This window comes from Rhinatrema bivittatum, chromosome 19, assembly GCF_901001135.1.
Source record: "Rhinatrema bivittatum chromosome 19, aRhiBiv1.1, whole genome shotgun sequence".
Classification (NCBI taxonomy): Eukaryota; Metazoa; Chordata; class Amphibia; order Gymnophiona; family Rhinatrematidae; genus Rhinatrema; species Rhinatrema bivittatum.
The window spans coordinates 25,582,418-25,610,057 of record NC_042633.1 but is presented as its reverse complement, the minus strand read 5'-3'; the positions used below and the strand labels follow the sequence as shown (position 1 = coordinate 25,610,057).

Below are 27,640 nucleotides of genomic sequence, written 5' to 3'. Positions count from 1 at the left end.
CTGAAAACCCAACTGGCTGTGGGGGTCCTGCCTTAGAGCATTCGTTGAGCTTCTCTAGATCCCTCCTCATGTTTTCAACTCTCTTCTGGCTGTCCCACCCTGTCAGAGTTTGGTATCAGCAAAAAGACAACCCTTCCGTTATATCGCTCACGAAAATGGTGGAAAGAACTCATCCAAGGACTGATCCCTGAGGCACACCAATCAGAAAATGCCATTTACAACTACCTTTTGTCACCTCCCACTCAGCCACTCTAGGGTCCATACCAGGCCCACACAACTTATTTATATGTCTTCTGTGCAGAACTGTGTCAAAGGCTTTGATAAAATCCAAGTACACTACATCTAGCGCTCTCCCTTGATCCAACTCTCAGATCACCCACTCAAAGAAATTGATCAGATTTCACCTCTGCTAACTCCCTGCTGCCTCGGATCTTGCAGTCCATTGGATTCCAAACATTGCACTCCCCTCTGATTTAGCAGCGATTCCATTAGTTTGCTCACCCCAGAGGTCAGACTGACCGGCCTGTAGTTCCCAGCCTCCACCTTACTTCCACGTTTATGAACAGGAAGCACATCCGCCCTTTTCCAGTCCTCCAGACTCTAAGGAGGCATTGAACAGGTCAGCACGGAGCTGCCAGGACATCTCTAAGTTCCCTTAGTACCCTCGGGTGTATCCCATCCGGCCCCGTCACCTTATCTACTTTAAGTTTAGTTACCTCCTCACGGACACACGGTTCTGAAAATCATTTGAGGTTTACCTCACTTCCAATCTTATTTGTGTTTGCTTTATCTGGTCCTGCTCCAGGCCCTTCCACAGTGAACACAGAACAGAAATATCTGTTATGCAATTTTGCTTTTTCCTCCACCGCCTCTACATATTCCTCCCCTTCACCTTTGAGTCTCACAATGCCACTTTTGCATTTCCTTCTAAAAGTCTTGTCCCCCTGTTTTACAGCATTTGCTATTTTTCCTTTTATTTGAATTTTTGCATTCCTGAATCCTTTCCCAGCTTCGCTTAGCTTTCCCAGATATTGTCGCCTGTCTTCCTCTTTCTGCGATCACTTGTATTTATGAATGCAAACCTTTTCTCCCTTACCTTTTCAGCTACTTCTTTAGGAAACCATAACGGTCTCTTTTTCCTCCTTCCTTTATTTACATTCCTAATAAAAAGATTAGTTGCCCTTATATCTCTTTTCAGTTTTGCCCACTGCCCTTCTACTTCCCCTAGATACTCCCCCATTTTGAGAAAGTTGCCTTCATCTGGTTCCCAGATGATCATCCACTACAAAATCAGAAATACTGTACCCATTGGTAAGCAGCAGGTCCAGTATCGCCCCCTCCCGTGTGGGTTCTGTTACAGGTTGACAGAACAGTTCTCCTTGCAGAGAATCCAGGATCTCCTGCTTCTAGAAGATACTGCAGCTGGGATGTCCCAAATCAACATCTGGCAGCTTGAAGTCCCCTAGCAACAGCACCACCCCTTTCACAGCAATCTTCTGCATATCCTCCATTAAATCCATACCATGCCCTCTGTCTGGGATGGAGGTTGGTATATTACACCAGTATAAATAGATGTTCCAGTCCCTCTTTCCAGACTAACCCACAATGACTCGGGGTTAGGACTGACAAAAAGTAAGATTCAATGTGTAATTATGCTTGTGTGTGGGAAAGGTAATCCATTGTTCTAGTCCAGTCCTGATAATGCAAGAAGAGGTGGAACCGGGCTGGTATCAATGTGCACACTGAAGTCACCAAGAATAATGATTTTATTAAGATCAACTGGTAAGGTAGAAAGTACTTCAATCAATGCAGAGACATCATGTAACAATAAAGCAGGAGGATAATATATTAGACAGAAATTCAAGCAGTTAGTGGAAATTAGAAGGATTTTGGATGGGTCGCAGGACTAGGTTTGCTTGAAGTGGGGCTAAATGATCTTTTAATAATTGCTAATAGTCCACCTCTTTGCCACTTGGGTCTAGGCTTTGATCATTAATTAAGTATTACAGGGTCAGGCTCTAGCACCCATGAATCTGTTATTATAAGACAGGCAGGGGCTTCAGAGTTTACTAAGTCATTGATAATGGGAATTTGTTTTCTGGTTGACTGAGCATTTACCCAAAGAGTAGAAAAAAGATGATTTAACAAAAACAGGTAAAGAAACTGTGGTTACAGGTCTTGCAAGTGACCTCTAAGCACCCTGGCCACAGATGGGCTGGATCACCATGGTTTGGGATAGGAGAAAGAGAAAGGAGTAATAAAGACAAACCATTGCTGGTATCCACAAAGTTCAAGTATTAGCCCTTGCCCCTACTAGGAATGACAACAGCACTCGCAGGGGAAAGGGGGCCCACTGCCTCTTCCAGCTCCATGGGCTGGAGACCAATGCTTGAACCGCCTTTGAGCTTGCGCAATCACCGACCGCCAGGACCTCCAGGCTTTGTATATACATTATATCTAGACTTAAGTATGGATCTGCCTTTCACCATTCTTGATCATGTTCTCAAACAGTGAAGTAGACAATTTAATTGGGCATGGACTGAAAACAATTCTCTCTCCAATTTATATTAAATCTGCTACCCCTTAGTTTCCTGGCGTGGCACCTATCTGAAAAGGTAAATAACTGTTCTACCCCACGCATGATCTTATAAACGTCTCTCGTCGCCAAACTGAAGAGCTCTAACTGGTTTGCCTCCCTTCAGACGGGAGCAGTTCCGTCCCCTTTATTATTATTATTATTTTTTTTTTAAGATGGGACCACCTGAACTGCATGCAATACGCCGGGTGCAGTTGTACCCTAAATCTCTACAGAGGTAGTAGGACATTCTCTGTTTTTATTCACCATTCTTTTCCAAACAATGGCTAATGTTCTATTCCTTTTCATCCCGCCCTACCGGTCCAGACAAGTGGGTTATGCCTCCTGGGCAGCAGGTGGAGACAGAACTAAACGTTACTGTGATACAGGCCATGAGCAAACCTAGGCAGTACTGCTCTGTGTCCGGCGGGTGCAGACCTACGAAGGATTTGCATAGCTCCTGTTGGACTCTCCTTTCCCAGTAGAGCCTAAGGGGTGAGGAAGCAGACTGCGGGTTGAAATTCAGGGCTGTGACCTATGAATTTATTTTCTTTTGCTTTTCCCTCCCCCTCTGAAATTGTAGGCTCTGGTCCTGGACAGTCCCCGTTTAAAGAAAGTCTGAGTAGCCCACTCAATACAATCAAGTTATTTTTAAGAAATGGGGGGAAAGGATGAACTTGGGATTCCAGCGGCTGGTGCAGCGGTGCTGGGAGAAAGTCCAGGGCAAAGGGAAGCACGGAGGGTCAGACCCAGCGCTCTGAGAGTCAGGCATGGGGGCAGGAGGCGAGGGAACCATGCGGCAGTGGAGGTGGCACGGTTCACTGGGGCGGCAGCTTGCAGGGTCAGGCAGGAGCTGAAGCCATTTCGGGGTGCAAGAGAGGGAGAATGGGGCAGCGGGTCCTGCAGCCTTGGGAGCCCAGGACCGAATCACCCTTCCCCCCCCAAGAGTTTGTGTTACTTTTGCTCAAGGCCTCTCTCAGACTCAGGGCAGATGGCTACTTCTCAAGAGACCGCCAAACCTCAGCACGCCTGCAAGGAAACCTCCCTCCAGGAGCGGGTCCTTCTCCAGGGATCTTTGGCTCAAGGCCGCGAGAGTCTCCCACCAGAAGGAAAGGGGAAAGTCTCTTCCCAGAAACAGAAGTCTGGCCTCCAGCTGTTTAAAAGAAAGACGTTAAGCCTTCTCTGAAATCCCTTCCCATTTCTGAGCAGCGGCAGCCCAGATTGTGGCAAACCTTTTCATGCTACAGGAATCACGGGTGCAAGAGAGACCTCCGCGGAGGGGGGGGGGGAGGCAGCGAGGATGCTCTCTCTCTTGCCAGCTGGCCGAGGGGTAGAGCCGGGGGGATAAGAGCAATATCCTACCACCCAAAAGCAGCTCAACCAGTGGTGGGGAGTGGTGACCCCCCTGCGTAAAGAAAGTCATGGAAAGCCTTCTGTAATCCCCAAGACTCTTAGCCCTTCTCACTCCCTCCCCTACTAAATATGAAAACAGTAGTACAAAGTACCAACTTCCTCCTAAAAGGTAGCAAAGGGGCATTTCACCTCTGCGGAGGGGTGGGGGGGATGAGCTGCGAGTCGGGTCTGACCTTTAATCTCTTACAGCTGCCGCCTCCTTTCCAAATAAAACACCAACCCTCGATCCCCAACGGCTGCAGCCAATACAGTCAGGGTATCGTGCTGCCAAAAAAGAAAGCTTTGATAGCATCAATTCTCATCAATTGGAATGGAGGAGGATTTTTTTTTTTCCCTATGATTAAGGCTCACCCTAAAGCCAAAGCGTTAGTGTTGCCCATTTGGCTTCCCAGGCTTCCCGCACAGGTGCAGGCCGGTCTTGCTCCCGCCACACGGGTCCTGCAGCCCAAGCACTACCTCACCCCCCCCTAGGCCGGCTTGTAAAGCCTTATTCCCGCAGCACCTTGCCCTGCACGCTCGAGAACGTGGGCCCCCCCCCCCACTTTCCAAAGGCCCAGGAGCGAGAACAGACGGTGAAGGACAAAAAATACAAAGCTGAAAAAAATCAGATCCACGCAGCCAGCGGAGCCTCGCTGCAGCTGGAGGGAGCCTGCCGGGGGTGCAAGCAGCTCTCCTTCCTCGGACAGATAGAAGACCCCCGCCTCGCCCCCACGCACGCAAAAGGTGGAATAGGGGAAAAGAAAGCATGGAGGATGCTCAGCGGAACGAGAAAAGGGAGGGGGGAGTGACTGTTTTCGGAGCCCATGGACAAGAACGCTGCCCTTTCTGTTTTCTGTAAGACAGAGCGCGAGGCTCGTCTAGGCTTGCTGGGGTCCTTGTCCTGGTCCCTCAGCCAGCCGAGGGGGCAGTGCTGACAGTGCTTCCCCCTCTTCCAGATCTCCAGCGGGGGGGCAGGGAGGAGGCACTGCCGTGGGCCCCAGGCCTGTGGAAAGAGGAGCTAAGGGTGAAGGAGCTTAGGGCAAGGGCTTATTCTCTCTCCTCCCCCCCACCCTAGTAAAGAGCTGTTCCCAGTACTAAAAGAGAGCAATATAAAATAGATAGGTATCCATCTAAACGTATGTACATATCCACAGGGCATATATTTACAGGTAGAGGGCTCATTACACAAGCATCAGCCACAAAGAAGGTGCGGATACAGGGGGGCGGGGGGGGGGGGAGTGAGTACACGCCGCTGCAGCTCTCGGACTATAGGTTAGGAAGAGTCCCCAGTCCCTCCGCCATGGGGCTTCAGAACAGGAGGAAGATTCCCACGGGCAAAAGAGAGGAGTGAGCAGGTGGCAGGAGCGGGTGAGGTGACTGCGCCGTGATCAGATGGATGGATGGTAGGAAGGCAAGGAGAAGGAAGCCGCTCTGTTCCCGTCGTGCCACTCCTGGGGTCCTGGCCCCCAGCCCGGGGCTCCACTCAAGTTATAGGACAACACAAGGGCAGCCTTTGGCTTCTTTCTGCTTTAGGTGGACTGTAGGAGTAGGGGGGCTCTCCAATTCCTGAAATTTCCTGCAAGAAGAACACGAAACAGTTACACCTGCACAGCGCCACCTGCGCCCCTAAGGGGAGGGGGCAGAAGCAGCAGGATAAGGCTCCTGGCTCGCTCCCCTTTATACCCCACTACTGCCTGACGAGCCTCCTCCTGCCGATGGAAGCGACCACCAGAGGGCGACACCTCCAAGTTATCACCTGATAGGGGGCTTCCTGGCTTTCTTCTCAGTTTTTTTTTTTTTTGGCAGTAGGGATCCTCTGTACTGCCCCTCTGCTTTGCCCCCTCACACCTGAGGATCCTCTGTGCTTATCCACTATTTAAAACAATCCCCACCCTTTCTCTCTCCCGCAGATTTCTGTTCCCCTTCCCGAGTGTAGGACGTCACTTTTGTTGTAACCTCCAAGCACATGACCTCTCCTCAAGCTTTCTTAGATCTGTCTGCTGCCTCACAGACGTCCAAGCCTTAGATCTATAGTTTCATTGCACAAAAGCCTTGGCCTAGGGTCGTGCTTTCCCCTCTGCTAGAATTCGGAAATGGAAATTTGCCTTCCTAGGATTCCCCCCCCCTCTCCAGCACCGGGCCCCGTAAATGCTCTCCCTCCTCAGAAAGGGGATTCAGAAGCAGCGTAAAGCTGTTACCTGATCGAGCGGACGAGCTCGTGGAACGACTCGTCCACGTTCAGCCGGATCTTGGCCGAGGCCTCCATGTACGGGATGCGGTTCTCGCGGGCAAAGTTCATCGTCTCCTCCTTGGACACCTGCTCGGGAAGAAGCAGAGAGAAGACGAGGAGAGCACATCCTGGCGCTCCGACGAGCGGCGACACGCTCGCTGGGTCATGGAACCGTCTGCCCTCGGAGACTAGAAGTCCGCCAGTGGGGGAAACTCTGCCGCGAAAGACCCTGGCAGCTGCTCTCCCAACTCATCGGCTGAGCTGCTTTGGGCTGGAGAGGGCTCGATGAGGCATTGCGGCTTTGGGCTAGCAGAGCACGTGGAATTTTTCCGGTAACCGGGGGAATATTTAGTCACCGGCTGGACTGAAGATGCAGCTGGAGGGATTTCAGCTATTAAATATATCCAGCTAATGTTAGGACTGCTCCATGGCACAACCAGAACGAGCTGGAGAATCTATTCAGAGTTAGCTGATAGCTTATTTGGCTTAACTGCCCTGGACCGCCCCTATATTATCAAAAAAAAAAAAGGAGTTATCCGTCTATAATTTAGCTGGATTAGTGCCCAAAAGATTCTAAAAGTCAGCATTTAGCTGGGAAACGTGGGAGGTACCGGCTCAATGCCTCTGAATCTGGACCTGCAGACTTCTACAGTCCAACCTGCTAACTGCATGCGATTTTCATGCAAGCAGCTGGCTCAGTGCTCTGGTGAGAGGCTTGCTCGGAGGCCAAAAACTTGCTTCTAACTTGGCACAACTCTGCCCAAGGGTTAAAAAAACAAACCAAAACCCAACCCAACCTTCTCTAGATCTGCAATACCAGCTCTCTTCTCCGTAGATGGTAGGTGGAGAAGGCCTCTAGAGAGCACCTGCACTATAGACAGATTATTATTATTATTTATTTTTTTTTTAACATATGGGCGGGTGTGTGGTTTCATCCCAGTCGGCCGGAGGATTTTAACTTTTTACGGTCCTGGTTTCTAACCCTCTGCAGCGGACTGCACAGGAGTTGGCAAAGGCCAAGGCTACTCTGCTCCTTACCTGCCTCTGGAGGTCCAGGTCTGCCTTGTTCCCCACCAGAATCATGGGGAACTCGTCTCGGTCCTTCACCCTGAGAATCTGCGTGTGAAACTTGCTGATCTCGTTGAAGCTGGAAGGGGAAGACAAGAGAGAGAGGGGAATCAGAACGAAAGCCGGGCTGACCAGCAGAGCGGAAGGAGGCTCTCCCCGCTGCCTTGCTTCTCCATATTTAATCTGAACTCATTTGCCAAGGGAAATAAAGTCATCGCAGTAGCCATAAGACCAAAAGCCATCACCACCATCCCTGCCCCATCCCTGGAACTTTCTCCGAGCCGGCAGCCAACGCGGCACGAAAAAGGGACGTTCCTTGCGCCACGGACTCTTCAGAACCAGCAGCTACAAATCCATCTGTCCGCTGCTGGAGGGCGTGTTTCTGCCCATCCCAGGTCGGAGATGGCGCGAGTGGATCAACGCGACAGTCCTTGGGGCATTTAGCCCCGTGGATTCATTGGTAGCTTCCTTCTGCTTAATAACTAGAGGAGCAGCTTCAGCAGCTCTGTAAAGAAGTTACGGGGGTCCCGTCCCAGCCCATGCGAGTCCCCTGTCTCTCTCAGCACCCCCCCCCCCCCCCTCTCTCCACGACAGATCCATCCCATCATCTCCCAGCCCCTTTCCCCTCCTAACCCACAGACTGTTCCTTCTTTCCCATTGTAAAAGTCCTTAATGGAGGCAGTGTTCATGCTTACCTTCCCCTGTCGTTAATGGCGAATATGAGAAGAAATCCCTCTCCGGTGCGCATATACTGCTCCCTCATTGCTCCAAACTCCTCTTGGCCAGCAGTATCCAGAACTGGAGGGACAGAAAGAAAAAGATTCAGACCAGGGCGATGCCCGAGCACTGCCCCTCCCCCTCCTCCACCCAAAAACCTCAGGGGGGGGGGGGTTCTGTGGCTCTCCGCTAACTTGGGGTTTAGGCCAGGGGCATCGAGTCCGTTCTGCCAGTCAGTGACAGACGAAGGCAGCACAGCAGTCCCCCCCTCCCCCTTCTGCAGCATGCAAAAGCAGGAAGCAGTCCGGCCAAGGCCCGACGCCGCCAGTGGAGTCCTTCAGTGACCCAAGGCCTGTGCACAAAACCATCTGGTGTACACTAGAGGGATGACCAACCACCCCCTCCTCCCCCCGCAGGCAGAGTTGGAGCTGGCCAAGGCAGAGAGCTTGGGCCCACAATATGTCAACGATATTACGGTCAGCCAGCCTAACTTTCGAAACACAATAAAGTGTGTGATGCTAGCAATATACTAATCACATCAAACAAAACAGAGATGCTGAAGGATCTTTGAATATTTTTTGATGAAAAGTTGCAGCCTCGTGGGTGAAAGAGCTCCTGATGATTGCTATTAAGAATGATCCCATCTACCATTTCGCACGGACACTCTTCAGGGCAGCTCAGCTGACTGCAGAGCGAGCGGTGGGGATGCTGGTTTACCCAGAAAGGCTTCTGACCCTAGGCCAAGGTTGACAGCTGTCCCAGTCATTGGAAGAGGAATGTTCTGGGAGCTGGAGTGCTGGTCTCCGAAGCAGGAGACCATCAGGCCACGTGGAACGTGGATCACTGCTGGATCTTATAAGCCATGCCTCTTTCCTGTGGAAATATCTTCTTTAATCCTAATTGGTCGCCTGCATGCCTCGGTAGTTTCCACGCTTGACTAGCGTGATGCCTTCTGTGTTGGCTTGCCACTGTCAATGTTGAAGGCATTTCCGAAAGAGTACAGAACACGGCAGCACAAATCATTAATGGTGCGAGTGTCCAGGAGCATATTACCCCTATATTGGAGTATATTGGTTACCTATTAGCTGGTGAATTACATTTAAAGGTCATGTTGCTTGTCTTTAAGGCTATTCATGGCCTTGCTCCTAACGTTTTCAGTTTGGTCTTTAAGGATGTATCAGCCAGTTCCCATGTTGAGATCATCGTCCCAGATTATTAGTTGTACCTTCTGTTCTCCAGGATCATTTATCAAGAGAGTCTAGGGCTGGGCTGGGCCTTGTTTTTGGAATCATCTGCCCGAGGAGCTTAAGACTGAAACATCTAGTCAGATTTTGAAAAATACTCAAGGCACATTTGTTCCAGCCAGCTTTTGGTGAGAGGATTTGAGTTTGTATAAAGAGTTCGGTTGTTATCTCGTGGCTGGCAGCAAGTGCCTGGATGAGGACTTGACCTGAGGCTGTGGTCGAGTTAGTCGTTGATACTGGGCAGAAGAACGGATGCTGCTGTGCAATAATTGTATGGTTTGCATTGGTTTCTTATTATGGAAAGAGGTCACCTGTCCTAGACCTGGTAACAGACAGGCTAGCAATATTTTAAATACATAAGAGTGGGGACAGAGACGGCGGCAGAGGGGGGAACTCGAGGCTCCACCAGTGCCAGGGTCAGAAATAGCCACTGGAATGTTTTACATGGGAGGGAGTAGAGTATGTTGCTTTCGTCAACAGAACTTCCCAGCGCTAGAGCCAACACCAAACCACTGCTGGAACCTTCTCTCAGGGCTAGGTCTTCAAATGGGTCCGTTTTATATGCACCCACCGGAGCCAAGCTCACTCCTAAGCCAGGGTACGGCGAGTCAGACCTCGGTCCCTCAGACTCACTGCCAACGAGCGCCTCTGTCTGCAGCTCTCACAGGCGAGGGTGGGGGGGGGGGGGGGGGTCGAGATGTGCTGGAAGATCTTCTTAAATCAGGCCGCTGAGGCCCAATACAGAAATATTCCCCAGTGTATCTTCCAGCCACATTTTCTTGGGCTCTGATTGCATCTCCTCGCTCTCCATGCGATCCACAGATCAGCAGCTTGGTACTGACCTGTCTTATCTGCAAATACTGGTTTTACGCTCTTCCCTTTTACCCAGCGCCAAGGTGTTCCACCGTTTCTAGTTCTGGAGGACAGAAGCTGCATTCATCTGTTGTACCCCAGGCTAGAGCAGAGAGACTAAACCACTTCTGCTGACTGCTGGCCTTAACTCAGCTCACCTTCAGGCTCGAGGTCTAGCACGGGGGTTCAAATTCAGCCCTCAGCTCCCCTGGTTCCCCCCGCTGCCCTCTGCAGATTAACTCTCCAACAGGCCCAAGGACAGAAGACTGAAAAAGGGAGAGTACTGGGCCTGAGCCCTCATCTCCTGCCGGCACAAGGATCCTCCCGTGGCATTCCACGCGTTCCAGGACAGCTCCCTCCAGAAAGGCAGCAGCACATGCCCCGACGTGCACCTTCCATCTGCTCTCATGTCATCTCCTCCCGCTCTGGCCCTCAGCAGTTTCATGGCTGGAAGGTCTGCAGTTCACGTTTCTTTAAACAAAAGGCAGGAGGTAGCGCTGTACATAAAACACGTCCGACTTCACCCTGCTGCTTGCTTTTTTGGGCCTCTCTGAGATAGTCAGCACCTTCAAAAGGTCATGCACAATCTGCCGCAGCCCTTACCTTGCTAACGCTGGTGGAGTCCGGCACCTTTTTACCCAACAGGTTCCCAGTTGTAAGTCGTGGGGCAATGCCAGATTAGCGAAGAACCCCAGATGCAAGAGAGGAGCCTGAGGCCATGCCGCTGCTCCCCCTACAGATCCTGGAATGCACTGGGCATGCAGCCGGTCCCTAATTCCTTAGCCGAGTTGGCAAAAACGACTGCAGCCAATTAGCCCAAAGAAAGCAGAAGAGGCCTGACCCCATCCATGGATCAGCCCCAGGGAAGGAAAACAGACTCCCAGCTCCTCTCACCTAGGAGCACAGCCCAAACGTTTCTGCTGCCGGTGAGGGATATCTCCCAAAATCCGGGCCAGCTTGCCACCTAAAAGGGGGTCTGAGAGTGACTGCGATGCAGTCAAATGAGCCCTGCGGCTGGGCAGAGTCAGGAATCGGAGCCTGCAGCTCATGGAGAGCGCTGAGAAGGTGCAGGCACAGGTGGGTTAGGTGAACGTGTCCCAGCGGCCCTTCAGATGGCAGATTATAAAGTTAGGGAAGGGGGCAGCAGATAACATCTCCTTCCACCTCCCATCACAATCTGCTCGACTGTAGATTTCACCCCTCCCCCACCAATTCCTAGGATCCCGCCACTTACTGTCCAGTCGGGTCTGCTTGCCATCGACGACACAGATTTTGGTGTAGGAGTCCTCGATGGTTGGGTCATAATCCGAAACGAAGTAGGACTGCCAAAATAAGAGAGAGATGTGGTGGTGAGAGGCAGCAGCTGCAGCGTACACGGAGAGAGGCGGACTCTCGGCTCACCCGCCACAAACATATCCAGACATGCATTAGAGGTTTGCTTGTACAGGGGGGGTCCCCTCTGGCTCTGGAAGTCACCGTTCAGACAGGTGATGGGGATCCGGGACCCAACCCAGAGCTCGGCTCAGATTCAACCGCAAACAAAGACGCATGCGGACAGAGTGAATCACCGCTTTACACAGAGAGAGAGAGAGAGAGAGGTGCACAGAGACAGCAGAAGGACAGGCATACAACGGCTGCCAACACGCAGAGCGTCTGCATCACAGGCGCGACACACGTGCCCGCCGGATCTCCTGGCAGGGATTGGCACGTTAACAGATCCAGCTTGGAGATTGCCAAGCCTGGGGGAGGTGGGCCCTGGGGACCAATTTGTGGGCACCTTTAGAATTTGGGGCCAGTTGTCCGGCTATTACCAGCCGAGTCCTCAGCTCCGACAGTGTCACATAGGACTCTCCCCTGCGAGGAGAGGGGCAAGAGCAGGTGCCTGTAAGACAGAGGTTACAGGGCTCCCTAAACCGCAGCTCACTGCTCAGTGGGTACAGCAAAAACAAAAACAAAAAAAATCACTGTGCCCACACGGGTCACAGCTCCTCGCATGGACAGGGAGGGGCGCTCCCAACCCCACACGGGTCACAGCTCCTCGCATGGACAGGGAGGGGCGCTCCCAACCCCACACGGGTCACAGCTCCTCGCATGGACAGGGAGGAGCGCTCCCAACCCCACACGGGTCACAGCTCCTCGCATGGACAGGGAGGGGCGCTCCCAACCCCACACGGGTCACAGCTCCTCGCATGGACAGGGAGGGGCGCTCCCAACCCCACACGGGTCACAGCTCCTCGCATGGACAGGGAGGGGCGCAGCTCCTCGCATGGACAGGGAGGGGCGCTCCCAACCCCACACGGGTCACAGCTCCTCGCATGGACAGGGAGGGGCGCTCCCAACCCCACACGGGTCACAGCTCCTCGCATGGACAGGGAGGGGCGCTCCCAACCCCACACGGGTCACAGCTCCTCGCATGGACAGGGAGGGGCGCTCCCAACCCCACACGGGTCACAGCTCCTCGCATGGACAGGGAGGAGCGCTCCCAACCCCACACGGGTCACAGCTCCTCGCATGGACAGGGAGGGGCGCTCCCAACCCCACACGGGTCACAGCTCCTCGCATGGACAGGGAGGGGCGCTCCCAACCCCACACGGGTCACAGCTCCTCGCATGGACAGGGAGGGGCGCTCCCAACCCCACACGGGTCACAGCTCCTCGCATGGACAGGGAGGGGCGCAGCTCCTCGCATGGACAGGGAGGAGCGCTCCCAACTCCACAGCGACACGGCCCCTTCACAGGGACAGGGGAGAGCGCTCCCAACTCCACAGCGACACGGCCCCTTCACAGGGACAGGGAGAGTGCTCCCAACCCCACAGTGACACGGCCCCTTCACAGGGACAGGGGAGAGTGCTCCCAACCCCACAGCGACACGGCCCCTCGCATGGACAGGGGGGAGCGCTCCCAACCCCACAGTGACAGTCTGCTGATTGGACGTGGTTGGGCAGGGTAGGAGCACTCCCCACACACACAGAAGTATGAAAGACAAACCAAGTAATAATTTAAAAAGGTCCTCCAGAAGGAGCACTAGTGCCGTAAGGGCTGCTGCCCTGGGTCTCTCTCTCGCTTTTCCTCAGTCTCCTAAACAAAAAACTGTTACTAGTGTCTTATTTGGAGGAACAGAAAATTCTAGAATTAGCCTGAAAGACCTTGGGCGGCTGAAAAGAGGAGGGATGTGTAAGTGTGCCAGACGTGCATAGCTCTGTCAGAGAGATATCCCGCTGGAATTAGCCTCCCCTGCTCCGCACCAGCTCAAATGTGCAAGGAATTTATTTTATTTATTTATTTAAATCTTTTCTATACCGTCGTTTGGAGGAGACAGTCACAGCGGTTTACATCAAGGCACATAAAAGTAATGACACTGTGATTTGCACATTTACAAGAGTGCCATAAGGTTCGGTAACATAGTTAGTGATCAATAATGTTAAATGTAATTAATCATGTTGTCCATGTCTCTATCTCTGTTTTTATTACAGAATTAACTTTAAAATTGTGACTTGGTCCTTTAAAGACTACACACTTAGTGAATACAGCAGTGTGTGTGGGTGTTTTTATTGATCGTGCTTTGCCTGTCCCTGGTTTCTATTCTCCCTTCTCTTTCTGAAAAGCTTGTTTAAAGAGCCAGGTTTTTAAACCTTTTCTAAAGGTTTTGCTGTCTCTTTGTAGTCTTAAATCTAGGGGCATGGAGTTCCATAGTATGGGTCCTGCTAGTGATAGCGCTCTCTCTCGTACCTGTGTTAGTCTTGCAGATTTGACTGATGGAATGGTTAGGATGGCTTTGTTTGCTGACCTTAGGTTTCTGTTCGGGACGTGTACACGGAGGGCTGTGTTTAACCAGTCTGCATGTTCGTTATGTATTAACTTATGTACGGTGCACAGTGTTTTGTATTGTATTCTTTGTTCAATGGGAAGCCAGTGTAGTTCAGCCAGTGTTTCGGTGAGGTGATCTCTTTTACTTTTGCCAGTTAAGACTCTTGCGGCTGAGTTTTGCAGAACCTGCAATGGTCTTAGTGAGGTGTGTGGAAGACCTAGTAGAAGTGCGTTACAATAGTCAGTGCTCGCAAATATTAATGCTTGTAGTACCGATCGAAATGAGGGGAAGCGTACAGGGAGGGCTGGGGAATGGGTCCGCAGCTCGCTGAGAAACGGCACGGAGCTGCTGGGAGCGGGATGCGAGGCGAGCGCCAGCTTCACGGCTCCTGCAATCCTCCGGCCCCACCCGCCGACTCTGGCCCAACCGCTTACAGGTGCGGTTTTGGGGACTTGGCAAGAACGTAGGGGGCCAATAAGTAAACTCCGTCACGCTCTGCGATTTGCCGAGTCATCTAAAAGTGGAGGTGCAAGGAGCCGGGGGGGGCCTGAACATTCAAACAGCGATGACGGCAGAAAAAGGCCATCCAGTCTGCCTAGTAAGTTTCTTAAAGGTAGCAACTGCCGCTCGGGGCGGGTTATACCCTCCCCGTTTCTAAACGTAATCCCAGGAGCGCCAACAGGGACGAGACCCAGGGAAAGGCGATGGCCCCCCGTGGTGGTTAAGGGATGTGAACCTCCAGCAGCAGGGCCCGGCCCTCTGGAAGGTTTCCAGCACGTTGGCTCTCTCTCTCCCCTTGGCCTTCCCGACTCTCCTAACCCGTCGCCCGGACGTTTGAGGGGGATTTCTTTTCATTTCCCCCTTCCCCCCCCCCCACCTTGGCTTTCGCGGGTGGCAATATTTGGAAGAAAAATTGACTGGAACTCAAAGGAAAGTCCCTTAACCCGAGCGTCAGCAGCGAGCGACTCCATGTCCCATGCAGGCCCCCGCATCTGGAGGGGGGATTCGGGAAGGAAGCGTGCACGAGAAGAGTCAAGGGAAGGGCTGAGCATTTAGGGTTTCCTAGGCCTTCCCTGCTGGAAGAGGGGGGGGGGGGGGAGGAAAGGACGGAGCTACGCAAGAAGCAGATTGGTGCACGTCCAACCACCATATTTAAGGGGCGGCCGGAAGCCTGGCGAGATTCCTCTCAGCCAGCGTGCGACGTCTCTGAAAAAAAACGTGCTGGAGTTATTTCTTGGGGCATAATGACAACCAGATTTTAAGAATGACAGTAATGGATGAGTGTCCCGGGATGTTTTTGTATTCTTGCAGTTAAATGGATTTACTGTTCCTTCCTTTATATAACTCTTTGCTTTGTTTCTGTCACACCCATGCCATTCCACCATCTGATATGGACATTACTTGGATTGGAGAGAGAGGGAGAGATTTTGTGTGTGGGGGGAGGGAAAGCCAGAAAAAAAAAATATCCCCCCACAGAAGCAAATATTAGCAGGCAGTAGAGTGATTTTGGCGAATTGGGGGGAAAAAAAAAAATCTGGAGGCGGGTGGAAACGGTTAGCGGGAAAGGGATGCAGAATCCGGAGCTGGGGCTGAGTTTCGGGGAAGCCCGGGGGAGGGGGGGTGTGAAGCTTTGGCAGGATTCCCAAGCCACAATTTAGGTAAAATGGAGCAAAGCCTTGCGAGGAGGGGGTGATGAGATTTCACTTCAGATATTCTTCAAGTATGTGGGCTCCTGCTTTAACTTATCGCACAAAAGTGCAGTAAAATCTAAATAAATACTCTAGCAAGACTATAAAAAATATTTTTGGCAAGAACTTAACTGCAGTAAGCAGCTGGCAGCTGCAACTCGTTCTCCCTTCAGTCCGTATTTAGGCTTTGTTTACATGAGCTGAGGGGCTGGGAAACGTCCCTTCAGTGAGGGCCGGGCCTCGCACATTCCCTGAGACTCTGGCTGGCCCAGCTACCCTCAGTACCATAGGAATACACCCTCCCACACACACTTTCCTCAGTACCATAGGAATACACCCTCCCACACACACTTTCCTCAGTACCATAGGAATACACCCTCCCACACACACTTTCCTCAGTACCATAGGAATACACCCTCCCACACACACTTTCCTCAGTACCGCACTAATACCCCCCACCCCTTCAGTACCGCACTAATAACCCCACGCTCCCTTCAGTCCCATCCATCCCACGCTCCCTTCAGAACCGCACTAATAACCCCACGCTCCCTTCAGTACTGCAGTACTACCCCCCACCCCTTCAGTACCGCACTAATAACCCCACACTCCCTTCAGTACTGCACTAATACCCCCCACCCCTTCAGTACCGCACTAACACCTCACTCTCCCTTCAGTACCGCACTAACACCTCACTCTCCCTTCAGTACCGAACTAACACCCCCCACCCCTTCAGTACCGCACTAACACCCCGTGCTCCCTTCAGTACCGCACTAACACCCCGTGCTCCCTTCAGTACCGCACTAACACCCCGCGCTCCCTTCAGTACCGCACTAATACCCCCCACCCCTTCAGTACCGCACTAACACCCCCACGCTCCCTTCAGTACCGCACTAACACCCCCACGCTCCCTTCAGTACCGCACTAACACCTCACTCTCCCTTCAGTACCGCACTAACACCCCGCGCTCCCTTCAGTACCGCACTAACACCCCCCGCGCTCCCTTCAGTACCGCACTAACACCCCCACGCTCCCTTCAGTACCGCACTAACACCTCACTCTCCCTTCAGTACCGCACTAACACCCCGCGCTCCCTTCAGTACCGCACTAACACCCCCGCGCTCCCTTCAGTACCGCACTAACACCCCCCACCCCTTCAGTACCGCACTAACACCCCGCGCTCCCTTCAGTACCGCACTAATACCCCCCACCCCTTCAGTACCGCACTAACACCCCCGCGCTCCCTTCAGTACTGCACTAACACCCCCGCGCTCCCTTCAGTACCGCACTAACACCCCCACGCTCCCTTCAGTACCGCACTAACACCCCGCGCTCCCTTCAGTACCGCACTAACACCCCCCACCCCTTCAGTACCGCACTAACACCCCGTGCTCCCTTCAGTACCGCACTAACACCCCCCACCCCTTCAGTACCGCACTAACACCCCGCGCTCCCTTCAGTACCGCACTAATACCCCCCACCCCTTCAGTACCGCACTAACACCCCCGCGCTCCCTTCAGTACCGCACTAACACCCCCGCGCTCCCTTCAGTACCGCACTAACACCCCCGCGCTCCCTTCAGTACCGCACTAACACCCCGCGCTCCCTTCAGTACCGCACTAACACCTCACTCTCCCTGCAGTAGCAAGGTAATACCCCATACTTCCAACGCTGGTGGAAGAGTATTAGGCATCTTATGTGAACTTTTGATCTTGTGCCCTCCCCTTACACACCTGCCTATTGGCAGCAGCTCTGGCACAGTGTCTCTGTTGCCCTTTCACTCGCCTCTTGCCCTGCATCCCTCCCCTTTTGCCCCCCATCTACAGTGCCCAGCATCCCTCCCGCAAGTCACTGCCCAGCACACCAGCATCACCTCAATCTTTGCCCCCTTTTTGCAGTGCCTAACATCCTCTCTCCTTCTCCTATCTGCCCAGAATCTCCCCCTCTCTCTTGCTCCACCCTCACCTGCCCAACCCCCTCTCTGCAAAACTCCCTCACCCACCTTTCTCTCGCTATTGTGCCTTAAAAGTGGGTGGGGGGGGGGCACCTGGAGATTTCTGAAGATTTTGTACGTTGCTGCGTACGTGGACCACCTCATTGGAAGAAACAGCCCTTCCATAATCTTTCAGAAGACGTTTTCTTCAGTCCTGCAGTAATGCCCCACATCTGCAGTCCAAACAGGAGCGGCCATGGGAATCACTTATATGCAGATCGCAGAAGGATATCCACAGGAAACCTTTGGAAATAAGCGATTCTAGTACAAAGCAATGGCTCAAACTAGTGGTTCCTTTTTTTCTGGACGATGGAGGAGACATCAACCGAGGCGATGTGCAAACGAATGTCGGTATAAAAAAAAAACAACAAAAAAACTTTAAATAAAATAAATAAATAACATGAGAGAAGTCAGTGAGGATTCAGCCAAGGTAGATGAAGAAAGATCTCAAGATCTTTTAATCAAGCCTTTAACAACAAGGCTTGATTTCTTTTATTGATAATTTTTAGTGATATTCTTTTAATGTTACATTTTGTATTTTAAGATATGTTTTGATTTATAGTTTTATTTGTATTTTTTAAGATGCACTTGGATCTATTGTTTTAGCTTATGTTGAGACAGATTTTATATTTTAGATGAGCCGTTTTACAAAAGTTACCCTTCTTTTATACGCAAATGTAGTAACTAACATTTGATTTATACTGTAAACCGACGTGATATGTATCAACATGAATGCCGGAATACAAAAATCACTAAATAAATAAATCTCCATCCTGGCCAGAGGCTGCAGCAGCTCAACCACCCCAGGGCCTGGATGCCAGTGGTGGTGGCACAAGCAAGAGCAGCTCCCCATAACTCGGCTGAGAAGCAGGGACCGAGAGACACTCCTGGGCTGGCCCTAGACCACCGAGGAACTCGCCACATCTTCCTCTCCAGGGAGCTGTCCCATGACTTCTGCTTTCCACCTAGGATGAGCAGAGATTTCTGTCCCTGGGAATTCCCCACCAGGACAGTAACCAGGATTGGTGACCAGACCGCACTAGCTAGGTTGCTTCATCCGTGCACACAGCTCTGTACAAGAAACTGGTAATCTGAGTTTAGGTGGCAAGGATGAGAGAGTCAGGCCAGCCTCACAAACCCTGAAGTAGGACTTGGCTCTCCACATCTGTCCCAGTGATACCCCTGTCTGCTCCAGGATCGAAGATGCCCCCAGTGAAAGCAGATTTAGCCATGTGTCTCCGCCAGGGTAAAGGTTAAGTGGCTCCTCTTCCTCCACCTCTCCAGCTGCAGCCCCTACCTCCCAGGGCAATGGAAAGCAGCTCCTCTCCTCGTCCTCTTTGGCAGCCCTCCTCCCTATCCCACCCACCTCTCGGGACAAAAGGAAGGGGCTCTTCTCTGTCTGGGGTTTCTGCCCCACCACCTTGGCAGCACTCTTTTCCCCCTACCCCATCCCATCCCATCCCTCAGGGCAAAGGGAAGTGGTTTGAGCAGAGAAGACAATTCCCCCCCCCCCCCCTTCCCTTCCTTCCCTTCATCAGGTCCCTCCCAGCTGCAAGCTTTTCTTCCCTCTCCCGAACTTTTCAGTGCGTTTACAGTTTTTGTTTTGTTTTTTTACTTATTTTGGAAGAGCCGGAATAAAGTTTCCGATCAAGAAAGTTAGGAAGCGCGCACACCCACACCCACCCACAAATGCCTCGCTGCAGAAGAGCCAGATGTTTGCCTCTGGAGCCCCCCTTACCTGGATGAACTGGATGGTCAAAGCACTCTTGCCAACTCCCCCTCCTCCAACCACCACCACTTTGTACTTCTCCAGGGCCGGGGCGGAGGGCTCCCTGGCGCTCATCGTCCTGCTCGGGCTTCGGGAACTCTGCGCAGCTTTCCCCCCCTCCCCCCTTCCCTCACCCCAGCAAACTTCCCATGCCCTGGGCTCCTGCAAACATGGCTGCGTTCGGTCCCGGGGCTGGGGTGCAGCTGGTAATGCATGCTAATGAGCTCATGCATATTCCACAAGGAGTGGCCGGGCACTCAGGCTCAACCCTGACTTCCCTATTTGGTGACTGGGTGGCCAGCCCCAGCGCTAGCCCCCCTCGGGTCCTAGTGCCTGCTGGGATGGCTCATTGCCCAGGTTCCTGCCTAGCAGCCCCCCCATCCCAAGCAAGGGGTGCATTTCCTTTACTGCCCCAGCCCCAGGATGAAACCACCTCAAAACCCTCAGGTTCGGGTGCTGGTCCAGATTGATTTTATTTATTTAGCGCAGACCATTTCATGGTAGCCCAAGGCGAGTTACATTCAGGTCTTCTCCCTGTCCGGTTCTAGCCCGGTGATAACAGGACCCTATAGAATAGATTAGCTGTTCACTCTTCTTCCTATTGCTTCCTTTCCTCAGTAGATACCCTATCTCCTCAGCAGCTCCTGTACCTCTGGTTATTACCCCGATTCCCCTCACCTCAACAGTTCCTGGATCTCTGGTTATTGCCCTTGCTTCCCTCTCTCTCCTCAGCAGCTCCTGTACCTCTGGTTATTGCCCCGATTCCCCTCACCCCAACAGTTCCTGGATCTCTGGTTATTGCCCTTGCTTCCCTCTCTCTCCTCAGCAGCTCCTGTACCTCTGGTTATTACCCCGATTCCCCTCACCTCAACAGTTCCTGGATCTCTGGTTATTGCCCTTGCTTCCCTCTCTCTCCTCAGCAGCTCCTGTACCTCTGGTTATTACCCCGATTCCCCTCACCTCAACAGTTCCTGGATCTCTGGTTATTGCCCTTGCTTCCCTCTCTCTCCTCAGCAGCTCCTGTACCTCTGGTTATTACCCCGATTCCCCTCACCTCAACAGTTCCTGGATCTCTGCTTATTGCCCTTGCTTCCCTCTCTCTCCTCAGCAGCTCCTGTACCTCTGGTTATTACCCCGATTCCCCTCACCTCAACAGTTCCTGGATCTCTGGTTATTGCCCTTGCTTCCCTCTCTCTCCTCAGCAGCTCCTGTACCTCTGGTTATTACCCCGATTCCCTCACCCCAACAGTTCCTGGATCTCTGGTTATTGCCCTTGCTTCCACTCTCTCTCCTCAGCAGCTCCTGTACCTCTGGTTATTACCCCGATTCCCCTCACCTCAACAGTTCCTGGATCTCTGGTTATTGCCCCTTGCTTCCCTCTCTCTCCTCAGCAGCTCCTGTACCTCTGGTTATTGCCCCCGATTCCCCTCACCTCAACAGTTCCTGGATCTCTGCTTATTGCCCTTGCTTCCCTCTTCTCTCTCCTCAGCAGCTCCTGTACCTCTGGTTATTACCCCGATTCCCCTCACCTCAACAGTTCCTGGATCTCTGGTTATTGCCCTTGCTTCCCTCTCTCTCCTCAGCAGCTCCTGTAGCTCTGGTTATTGCCCCGATTCCCCTCACCCCAACAGTTCCTGGATCTCTGGTTATTGCCCTTGCTTCCCTCTCTCTCCTCAGCAGCTCCTGTACCTCTGGTTATTGCCCCGATTCCCCTCACCCCAACAGTTCCTGGATCTCTGGTTATTGCCCTTGCTTCCCTCTCTCTCCTCAGCAGCTCCTGTAGCTCTGGTTATTGCCCCGATTCCCCTCACCCCAACAGTTCCTGGATCTCTGGTTATTGCCCTTGCTTCCCTCTCGCTCTCCTCAGCAGTTCCTGTACCTCTTGGTATTGCCCCTGTTTCACCCTCCCTTCCCCCTCAGCAGCTCCTGTACCTCTGGTTATTGCCCCTGTTTCCCCCCCCCCTCAGCAAATCCTTATCTCTGGCTAGTGCCCCCTGCCACACCCTCCTCAGCACTCACAGTATCTGCTTCCCTGTATGCCCTCTTGCCCCTGCCTCCTCAGACCCATTGCCAGTGAATGCAACGTTACCCATCAGCTGGTGCTGAGGTGTTCTACTGTTGTGTTCACCTTCACACATAACACATGGATGTTCCCCCTGTGGGCTGTCCTCGGGTGAGGGTTCCCCCTTTGCTTGCTGGTAGGGGTGGGGGTGCCCATGTTGGTCCTTGGGGCTCTGAACCAGGTTTGGTTTCCAGGATAACTAACCGGGCTGGTGAATAAGTATTACGGATATCTTGAAAAGCAGATCCGGTTTGGTGGCTCCGAGGAAACCCTGCCTCCAGGATGGGTCTCGCCTCGGTTGGGGTCTAGGACCCTGAGGAAGTCTCCGAGGGATAGGCAGCCATGACCTCAGTGCATTCCTTTCAGGTGCTGTGTTGAGGGAAGTGATTCATGGAGGCCGTGCAGCCCCCAGGCTCCTCCCCCACCTCCTCCTCCTCCAAAATCCACCAACACACGTACTCAAGGCAGGGATCTGCAGCTGCAAAGGAGCTGGAGGAGTTTCAGCAGCTCCCAGCCACCTGGACCTTTGGTGGTAGCCAGGGCAGAAACGAAAGCTTGCCATCCTGAACTGTGCCGCAGCCAGAGACATCACAGCTTTGCCAAGGGGGCCCCATGTGGTGCTGAGAACCCTGCTTAGTAAGAGTCTCCTAGCACAGGCCAAAGCTAGTCCCTTCCTCTGTTACAATATTAATGTCCAGTGAGTACATCTCATGCAAAAGGATACAGGCTGAGGCACAGAGATCTCACAGGGTGTAGAGGAGCTACCAAGCCCCCCACCCAGGAAGGAGAATAAAAACCTGCATATTAAGGACGTTCACCAGCTCTGGGTCACCTGTAAATGTGACTGAGCACCAGTACGAGGGCAGCACAACTCTGTGACGCCAATCGGTGACACCCAGTGCCTCGGGCTGGTGGGTATCACTGTGTCCTGTGCCAGACCATCGCAAGGGGTGGGCAAGACGAGTGACTGCTCAGGGCACCTCCCACTCTTTAAAGTCACTGTCTCAAGTCTGTGAGCACACAAGGGCAAAAGGGGAAGGGGGCGATGGGGGGAGCTGAAAAGAACCCTTGCCAGCAACAAGAGCGAGCCTAAATACAGGGATTTTGTGGGAGAAATATGTGGCTCAGGTCCCCATTTTAGTCCCTTAACCTCTACCTACAGGAGATACTGGGCTATACAGGTTTCACTAGTAGGGCTTTATACCTTGAAACGTTGGTGATGCTATAGAGTGACATCTAGTGGTAGAAGAGGTGACTTGCCGTGCATGAGGGCAATTTTCTCTGCTTGTACTGCTTGCCAGGACATTGTTTGTCTGAGGCCCATTTTTCCAAGGAGGCAGTAAATCCTATATTCTGCTCCTATGCTTCCTTTAAAAGAGCTCCTGAGAGGAATGGTGGAGACGCCATCAGAGAGAGTGACCTGCCTTGGAAGTCTCATCCTTTATCCGAACTACTGAAAGGGAGTGAGCAGTGTATTTCTTACCCACGAACTGTGCGGCTTTTCGCCAGCAATAAATCCCAACAAGCTGAGCAGTTTGCTCGGCCGCGGAGGGCTTTGCTTTTGCTGCTGTCTGTTGAATTTTACTGCTGCAGCCTGTACAAGGTCGAACACTGCCTGTTTTTTTTTTTGTGTTAATAAACTTTGTTGTCATTGGAAGCACTGATCCAAGGTACAGACTGATTCCTTTCCCAGCATTTGGGTTTCGCTTGAGGTTGTCAGAACTGGCCAAGCACTTTGGGGGGGGGGGGTTGTCTGTCCATGCACAGAAGCAGACATTACATGACCAGTCCACTACACCTTCTGCTGCTTGACAATTATTATTATATATATATTTTTTTTAATCATCGACCACTGCAAGGATTGGAACCCCGAAACACCTGGTTTGATTGTATGTACCCTAGCTGCGGTCACAAATATTATTCTCAGGACCCAGAAAAACCCCGGATTCAAATAGCGCGTGTGACAGCAGCCGTAGAAATTGCAAGCTACCAGATATTCAACGCTCTTTTTATTTAAAGATACAACGCCTCTGTTCTCTACCACATACATCTCCTGCTTTAAAAAATTTACATTGTACCTGGAAAGTACGTAAATTAACTACAGTTAAAGTGGTACCTTTTGTTTCATACTTCATTGTTCTTAACAATTAGGGTCTAACCAGGTTCGTACATTTCGCCAAGTGAAATTATTCTGTGCTCAAAATGATTGTATTAACCGTTCCAGTACAGGAAAAAAAAAAGATAACCTGGCAGAAGCACAGAGGATCCTTAGGTGTCAGGGGTAAAGCCTGGGATAAGCACAGAGGGATGCTTAGGGGTGAGGGTAAAGCCTGGGATAAGCACAGAGGATGTTTAGGTGTGAGGGGTAAAGCCCGGGATAAGCACAGAGGAGATGCTTAGGTGTGAGGGGTAAAGCCTGGGATAAGCACAGAGGATGCTTAGGTGTGAGGGTAAGCCTGGGATAAGCACAGAGGATGATTAGGTGTGAGGGGTAAAGCCCGGGATAAGCACAGAGGATGCTTAGGTGTGAGGGTAAAGCCTGGGATAAGCACAGAGGATGCTTAGGTGTGAGGGGTAAAGCCTGGGATAAGCACAGAGGATGCTTAGGTGTGAGGGTAAAGCCTGGGATAAGCACAGAGGATGCTTAGGTGTGAGGGGTAAAGCCTGGGATAAGCACAGAGGATGCTTAGGTGTGAGGGGTAAAGCCTGGGATAAGCACAGAGGATGCTTAGGTGTGAGGGGTAAAGCCCGGGATAAGCACAGAGGATGCTTAGGTGTGAGGGGTAAAGCCCGGGATAAGCACAGAGGATGCTTAGGTGTGAGGGTAAAGCCTGGGATCAGCACAGAGGATGCTTAGGTGTGAGGGTAAAGCCTGGGATAAGCACAGAGGATGCTTAGGTGTGAGGGTAAAGCCTGGGATAAGCACAGAGGGTCCTTAGGTGTGAGGGGTAAAGCCTGGGATCAGCACAGAGGATGCTTAGGTGTGAGGGGTAAAGCCTGGGAGAAGCACAGAGGATGCTTACTGACCAAGTAGGAGTGTGGACGGAAACCAGGGTTCACCTGGGGTCTCTGCATTTTCACGGCAGTGACTCAGGACAGAGACGGGTCTCATGGTTCTGCTCTGCTTTCAGTCTCTGCGTCTGTGCACAGATCTCAGCAGCTGCTCTCTCTGAATCTGGTTGTCACAGTGCTTATAAATTTATCCGCTAACTCCCGTCTTAGATGAAGTCCTCACCCCAGATGCAGCTGAGAGGAGACTCCGCACAGTGACGGAAGCACCCGATGCTGAGGGCAGGCAGGTTGGGGATAATCCGGATTCTAGATAGATCCTTATGTCCACCTTCATTCCCATTAAAACTGGATTTTGTGAAATCTTACAGGACTAGTGTGAGTCAGAGTTTACATCTGGATGTTATTGGATGTTTTTGGACCCCTTCGTGGAGTGTTTACTGAGCATCTGTTGGGTTAACACTGCAGAACTCTGATTTGACACGTGCACCTCAGTGAAAGCACCGGCGGCACCTGACAGATAAATTCGGTGTCAGAACGTGGTGCTGGACTACAGCCTAGGGATCAGGGAAGGAAGGAGAGCCTCCAGCAGAGGGATCGTACTGGGATAAACGCACATCTCAAGGGAATTCACGGAGAGAGAGCAGAGAGCCGTTCCTTCACACCACTCCTTGTGATTGCACTGTGCCAGCTTTCACAAGCAGGACCCAGCACATTTCTCCTGGAATCAGCACAGAGGTCCTCTCAAGCCAAGGCCTGCTTCTCTCTCAGCCCCCATCAATCCTATTCACTTGCAGGACTCCTGGATCCATCAGAATAAATGTTTCCGATGGGAGCCAGAAGTAACTCTCTCCATCAGACATCGTTATCTATCCATCTGACCAAGAGTCAGTGGACTGGAGCTCCACGGCGCATTTCCTGGATGCCTTGGTCAGCTCCCCGTTACAGCACTCGTCTCTTCTCTTCCTCGGTGGCCTGCACCGGGAGGTATCGGGGTCTTCAGAGTGGGTCCCACCTCCCCTTTCTTTCTCCAGTTCCCAAGCACTACAGAGCGGCCCCCGGACCTTCACTGTGTTCCCGAATTTGGAGTAGTCTACGGAGTACCTGCCCTCTTCCTCGGTGACGATGGGCACAAAGCGGTGGCCCCACAGAATCTCATCGGGCAAATAGGAGGTTCTAGCCTGGGTGGTGATGCCTGTGGTCTCCACCACCCCCTCTAGGATCACCACTATCTCCAGGTTTTGACAGGCAAGGTTAGAAGCTGAGATCTTGTAGAGGGGGCTCTTCTCGTCAATAGTGTGACTGATGATGAGAGGGGAGACCAGGAAGATGGAATTGGTGCCCACTGGGTTCTCCACCTGGATGTCCACCTGGGAGAGGGGCTCCACCTCACCCTCAGAGGTGGTGGTCTTCCTCACTATCTGGATCTTGATGGAGGCACTGATGATCATGCTCTTCCGGAGGTCCCCCACCCGGAACATGAAACGGAACTTGCCATCCCGGCAGGCCACCACGGCATGCTTACTGAAGATCAGGGTCTCGGCCCGGCGGTTGGCTTGTGCAGTCTTCATGAAGATGCAGCCCAGCATGACCGCGTTATTGATCAGGCCGGCGATGTTCTGGATGATAAGCACAGTGATAGCCAGCGGGCACTGCTCGGTGACCATGCGCCCCCCAAATCCAATGGTCACTTGGACTTCGATGGAGAAGAGGAATGCGGAGGTGAAGGACTGGATGTTGGTAACACACGGTACAGAGGAGCTGTGTCTGGGATCCAGGTCACCATGGCCAAAGGCAATTAACCACCAGGCCATGGCAAACACCATCCAACTGCAGATAAATGACATGGTGAAGATAAGGAGGGTGTGGTGCCACTTGAGGTCCACCAAGGTGGTGAAGACATCCTGGAGGAAGCGACCCTGCTCACGGATGTTTTTATGTGCCACGTTGCAGGCGCCATTCTTGGCCACGAAGCGCGCTTTCTTGGTCTTTGCTCGGTAGCGAGGCTGTGAGGTGCTGTCCTCTGCCAGACGGGTGATCAGGAACTCCTCGGGGATGATGCCTTTCCGAGCAAGCATATTCCCCCTGGGCAGGGCTGCTGCCTCTCAGAGACATTCCCTTATCCAAGCCCGCAGCTCTTCCTGGGAAAAGAAAGCAGGCAGGTGACACTTACACGCAGTCCTTACTGCGTCTTCAAAGAAAAGCAATCATGGAGGAAGATCCAATCCCCCATGGAACGCGCTACCTGTCACTTATGGACCCAGGGGCTCACACGAGCCTGTTACAGACGGCGGAGCTTGCGCTGGGAGGCCGATGGCGGCTGCACTGCCGGCACCTTGCTGCTTCCTTGTGCACAGGCTGTGCTCTATTTATCCCTTTCTGCTTCTCATGTTCCCTGTCCCTAGCAACAAGAGCCTCAAATATCCAAAAATGGGGGACTGGTGCCCTGTGGCTGCTCTGTCACTGGAGACGGGGCTGTAGTGTCAACTCGCATTCCGTGCAGATGTGATGGATTCGTGCGGGATGCAGACCGTCTTCGTCTACCATACACGAATACATCAGCAAAGGGGCATTTGGTATGAGCGAAGGAAGCACTGGGTCCAATGGTACAACTTCACTCCCCCCCCCCCCTTCTTTCCACTTCCCTGGCTCCCATGCAGCTGAAGGGTGGTGATGACCCTTCCTCCTCCTCCTAAGAGAACTGGAGTCTGGGTGGTGGCTCAAGGCCATAGCCCTGGGGAGTCTGGAATCGCTGGAAACCTTCCTATTTCTTTGCAGTCCATGTTCTACCCTCAGTGCAAACCATAAAACATTCATCTCAGCGGAGAGAAAGAACAGGGGTTTTTTTTTTTTCATTGAGCAGGAGCGGGGAAGGGTTTGATTATTTGCCTTTCCAAACCGGAGCTCAAAGCAGGTTCCAGTCAGGCATAGAATGTATTGCCCTACCCCAGAGGGCTTACAGTACCTTACACTGTTGTAATTAAGTGGAGCCTGAGAGAGGAGCCCACCTACCCATCCTGACTGTCTCCTATAGAGTACCTCCCCCTCCATCCTAACCCACCCACCTCCTGGGTTCTCCTTTAGAAAGATCAGCAATGAGCAGAGACCCTCCCCCCCCCCCCTCCCTGGAGGGGAAGCTGTGAAACGCACACAGCAGGAGGAAGGCGATTCACTGCTGCGGATATTGAGCAGGATTCCTTACCTTGCAGGCTGTGCGAAAGGCAGCTTGGAGACACAC

At 52.4% G+C, this 27,640-nt stretch overlaps 2 protein-coding genes across 3 annotated transcripts; both read right to left on the bottom strand.

Annotated features, from left to right (window-relative positions):
* Window positions 1-1,748: 1,748 nt before the first annotated feature.
* Window positions 1,749-21,712, bottom strand: RRAS (RAS related). Of its 2 annotated transcripts, none has more exons than XM_029584894.1 (6): window positions 21,598-21,712; window positions 11,313-11,400; window positions 7,961-8,063; window positions 7,236-7,344; window positions 6,166-6,284; window positions 1,749-5,543 (listed from the first exon to the last, which is right to left on the bottom strand). In XM_029584894.1, the coding sequence occupies exons 3-6, from the start codon at window positions 8,026-8,028 to the stop codon at window positions 5,456-5,458; spliced, it is 384 nt and encodes a 127-aa protein (XP_029440754.1). In that variant the 5' UTR covers window positions 8,029-8,063; window positions 11,313-11,400; window positions 21,598-21,712; the 3' UTR covers window positions 1,749-5,455. The 2 variants fall into 2 exon arrangements, with proteins under 2 accessions (XP_029440754.1, XP_029440753.1); XM_029584893.1 differs by lacking the exon at window positions 21,598-21,712 and adding an exon at window positions 19,302-19,486.
* A 2,631-nt stretch (window positions 21,713-24,343) lies between these two features.
* On the bottom strand, window positions 24,344-26,511 carry LOC115080704 (ATP-sensitive inward rectifier potassium channel 11-like). The gene has a single exon (XM_029585064.1). The coding sequence runs from the start codon at window positions 26,478-26,480 to the stop codon at window positions 25,272-25,274; it is 1,209 nt and encodes a 402-aa protein (XP_029440924.1). The 5' UTR covers window positions 26,481-26,511; the 3' UTR covers window positions 24,344-25,271.
* Window positions 26,512-27,640: the final 1,129 nt, after the last annotated feature.

Coding starts and splice junctions, on each gene's coding strand:
- RRAS (XM_029584893.1), bottom strand. CDS start 19,406: ATGAGCGCCAGGGAGCCCTCCGCCCCGGCCCTGGAGAAGTACAAAGTG. Junction 11,401..19,301: donor TGACCATCCAGTTCATCCAG/GTAAGGGGGGCT, acceptor TTATTTTGGCAG/TCCTACTTCGTTTCGGATTA. Junction 6,285..7,235: donor ACCTGGACCTCCAGAGGCAG/GTAAGGAGCAGA, acceptor CTTCCCGAGCAG/GTGTCCAAGGAGGAGACGAT.
- LOC115080704 (XM_029585064.1), bottom strand. CDS start 26,480: ATGCTTGCTCGGAAAGGCATCATCCCCGAGGAGTTCCTGATCACCCGT.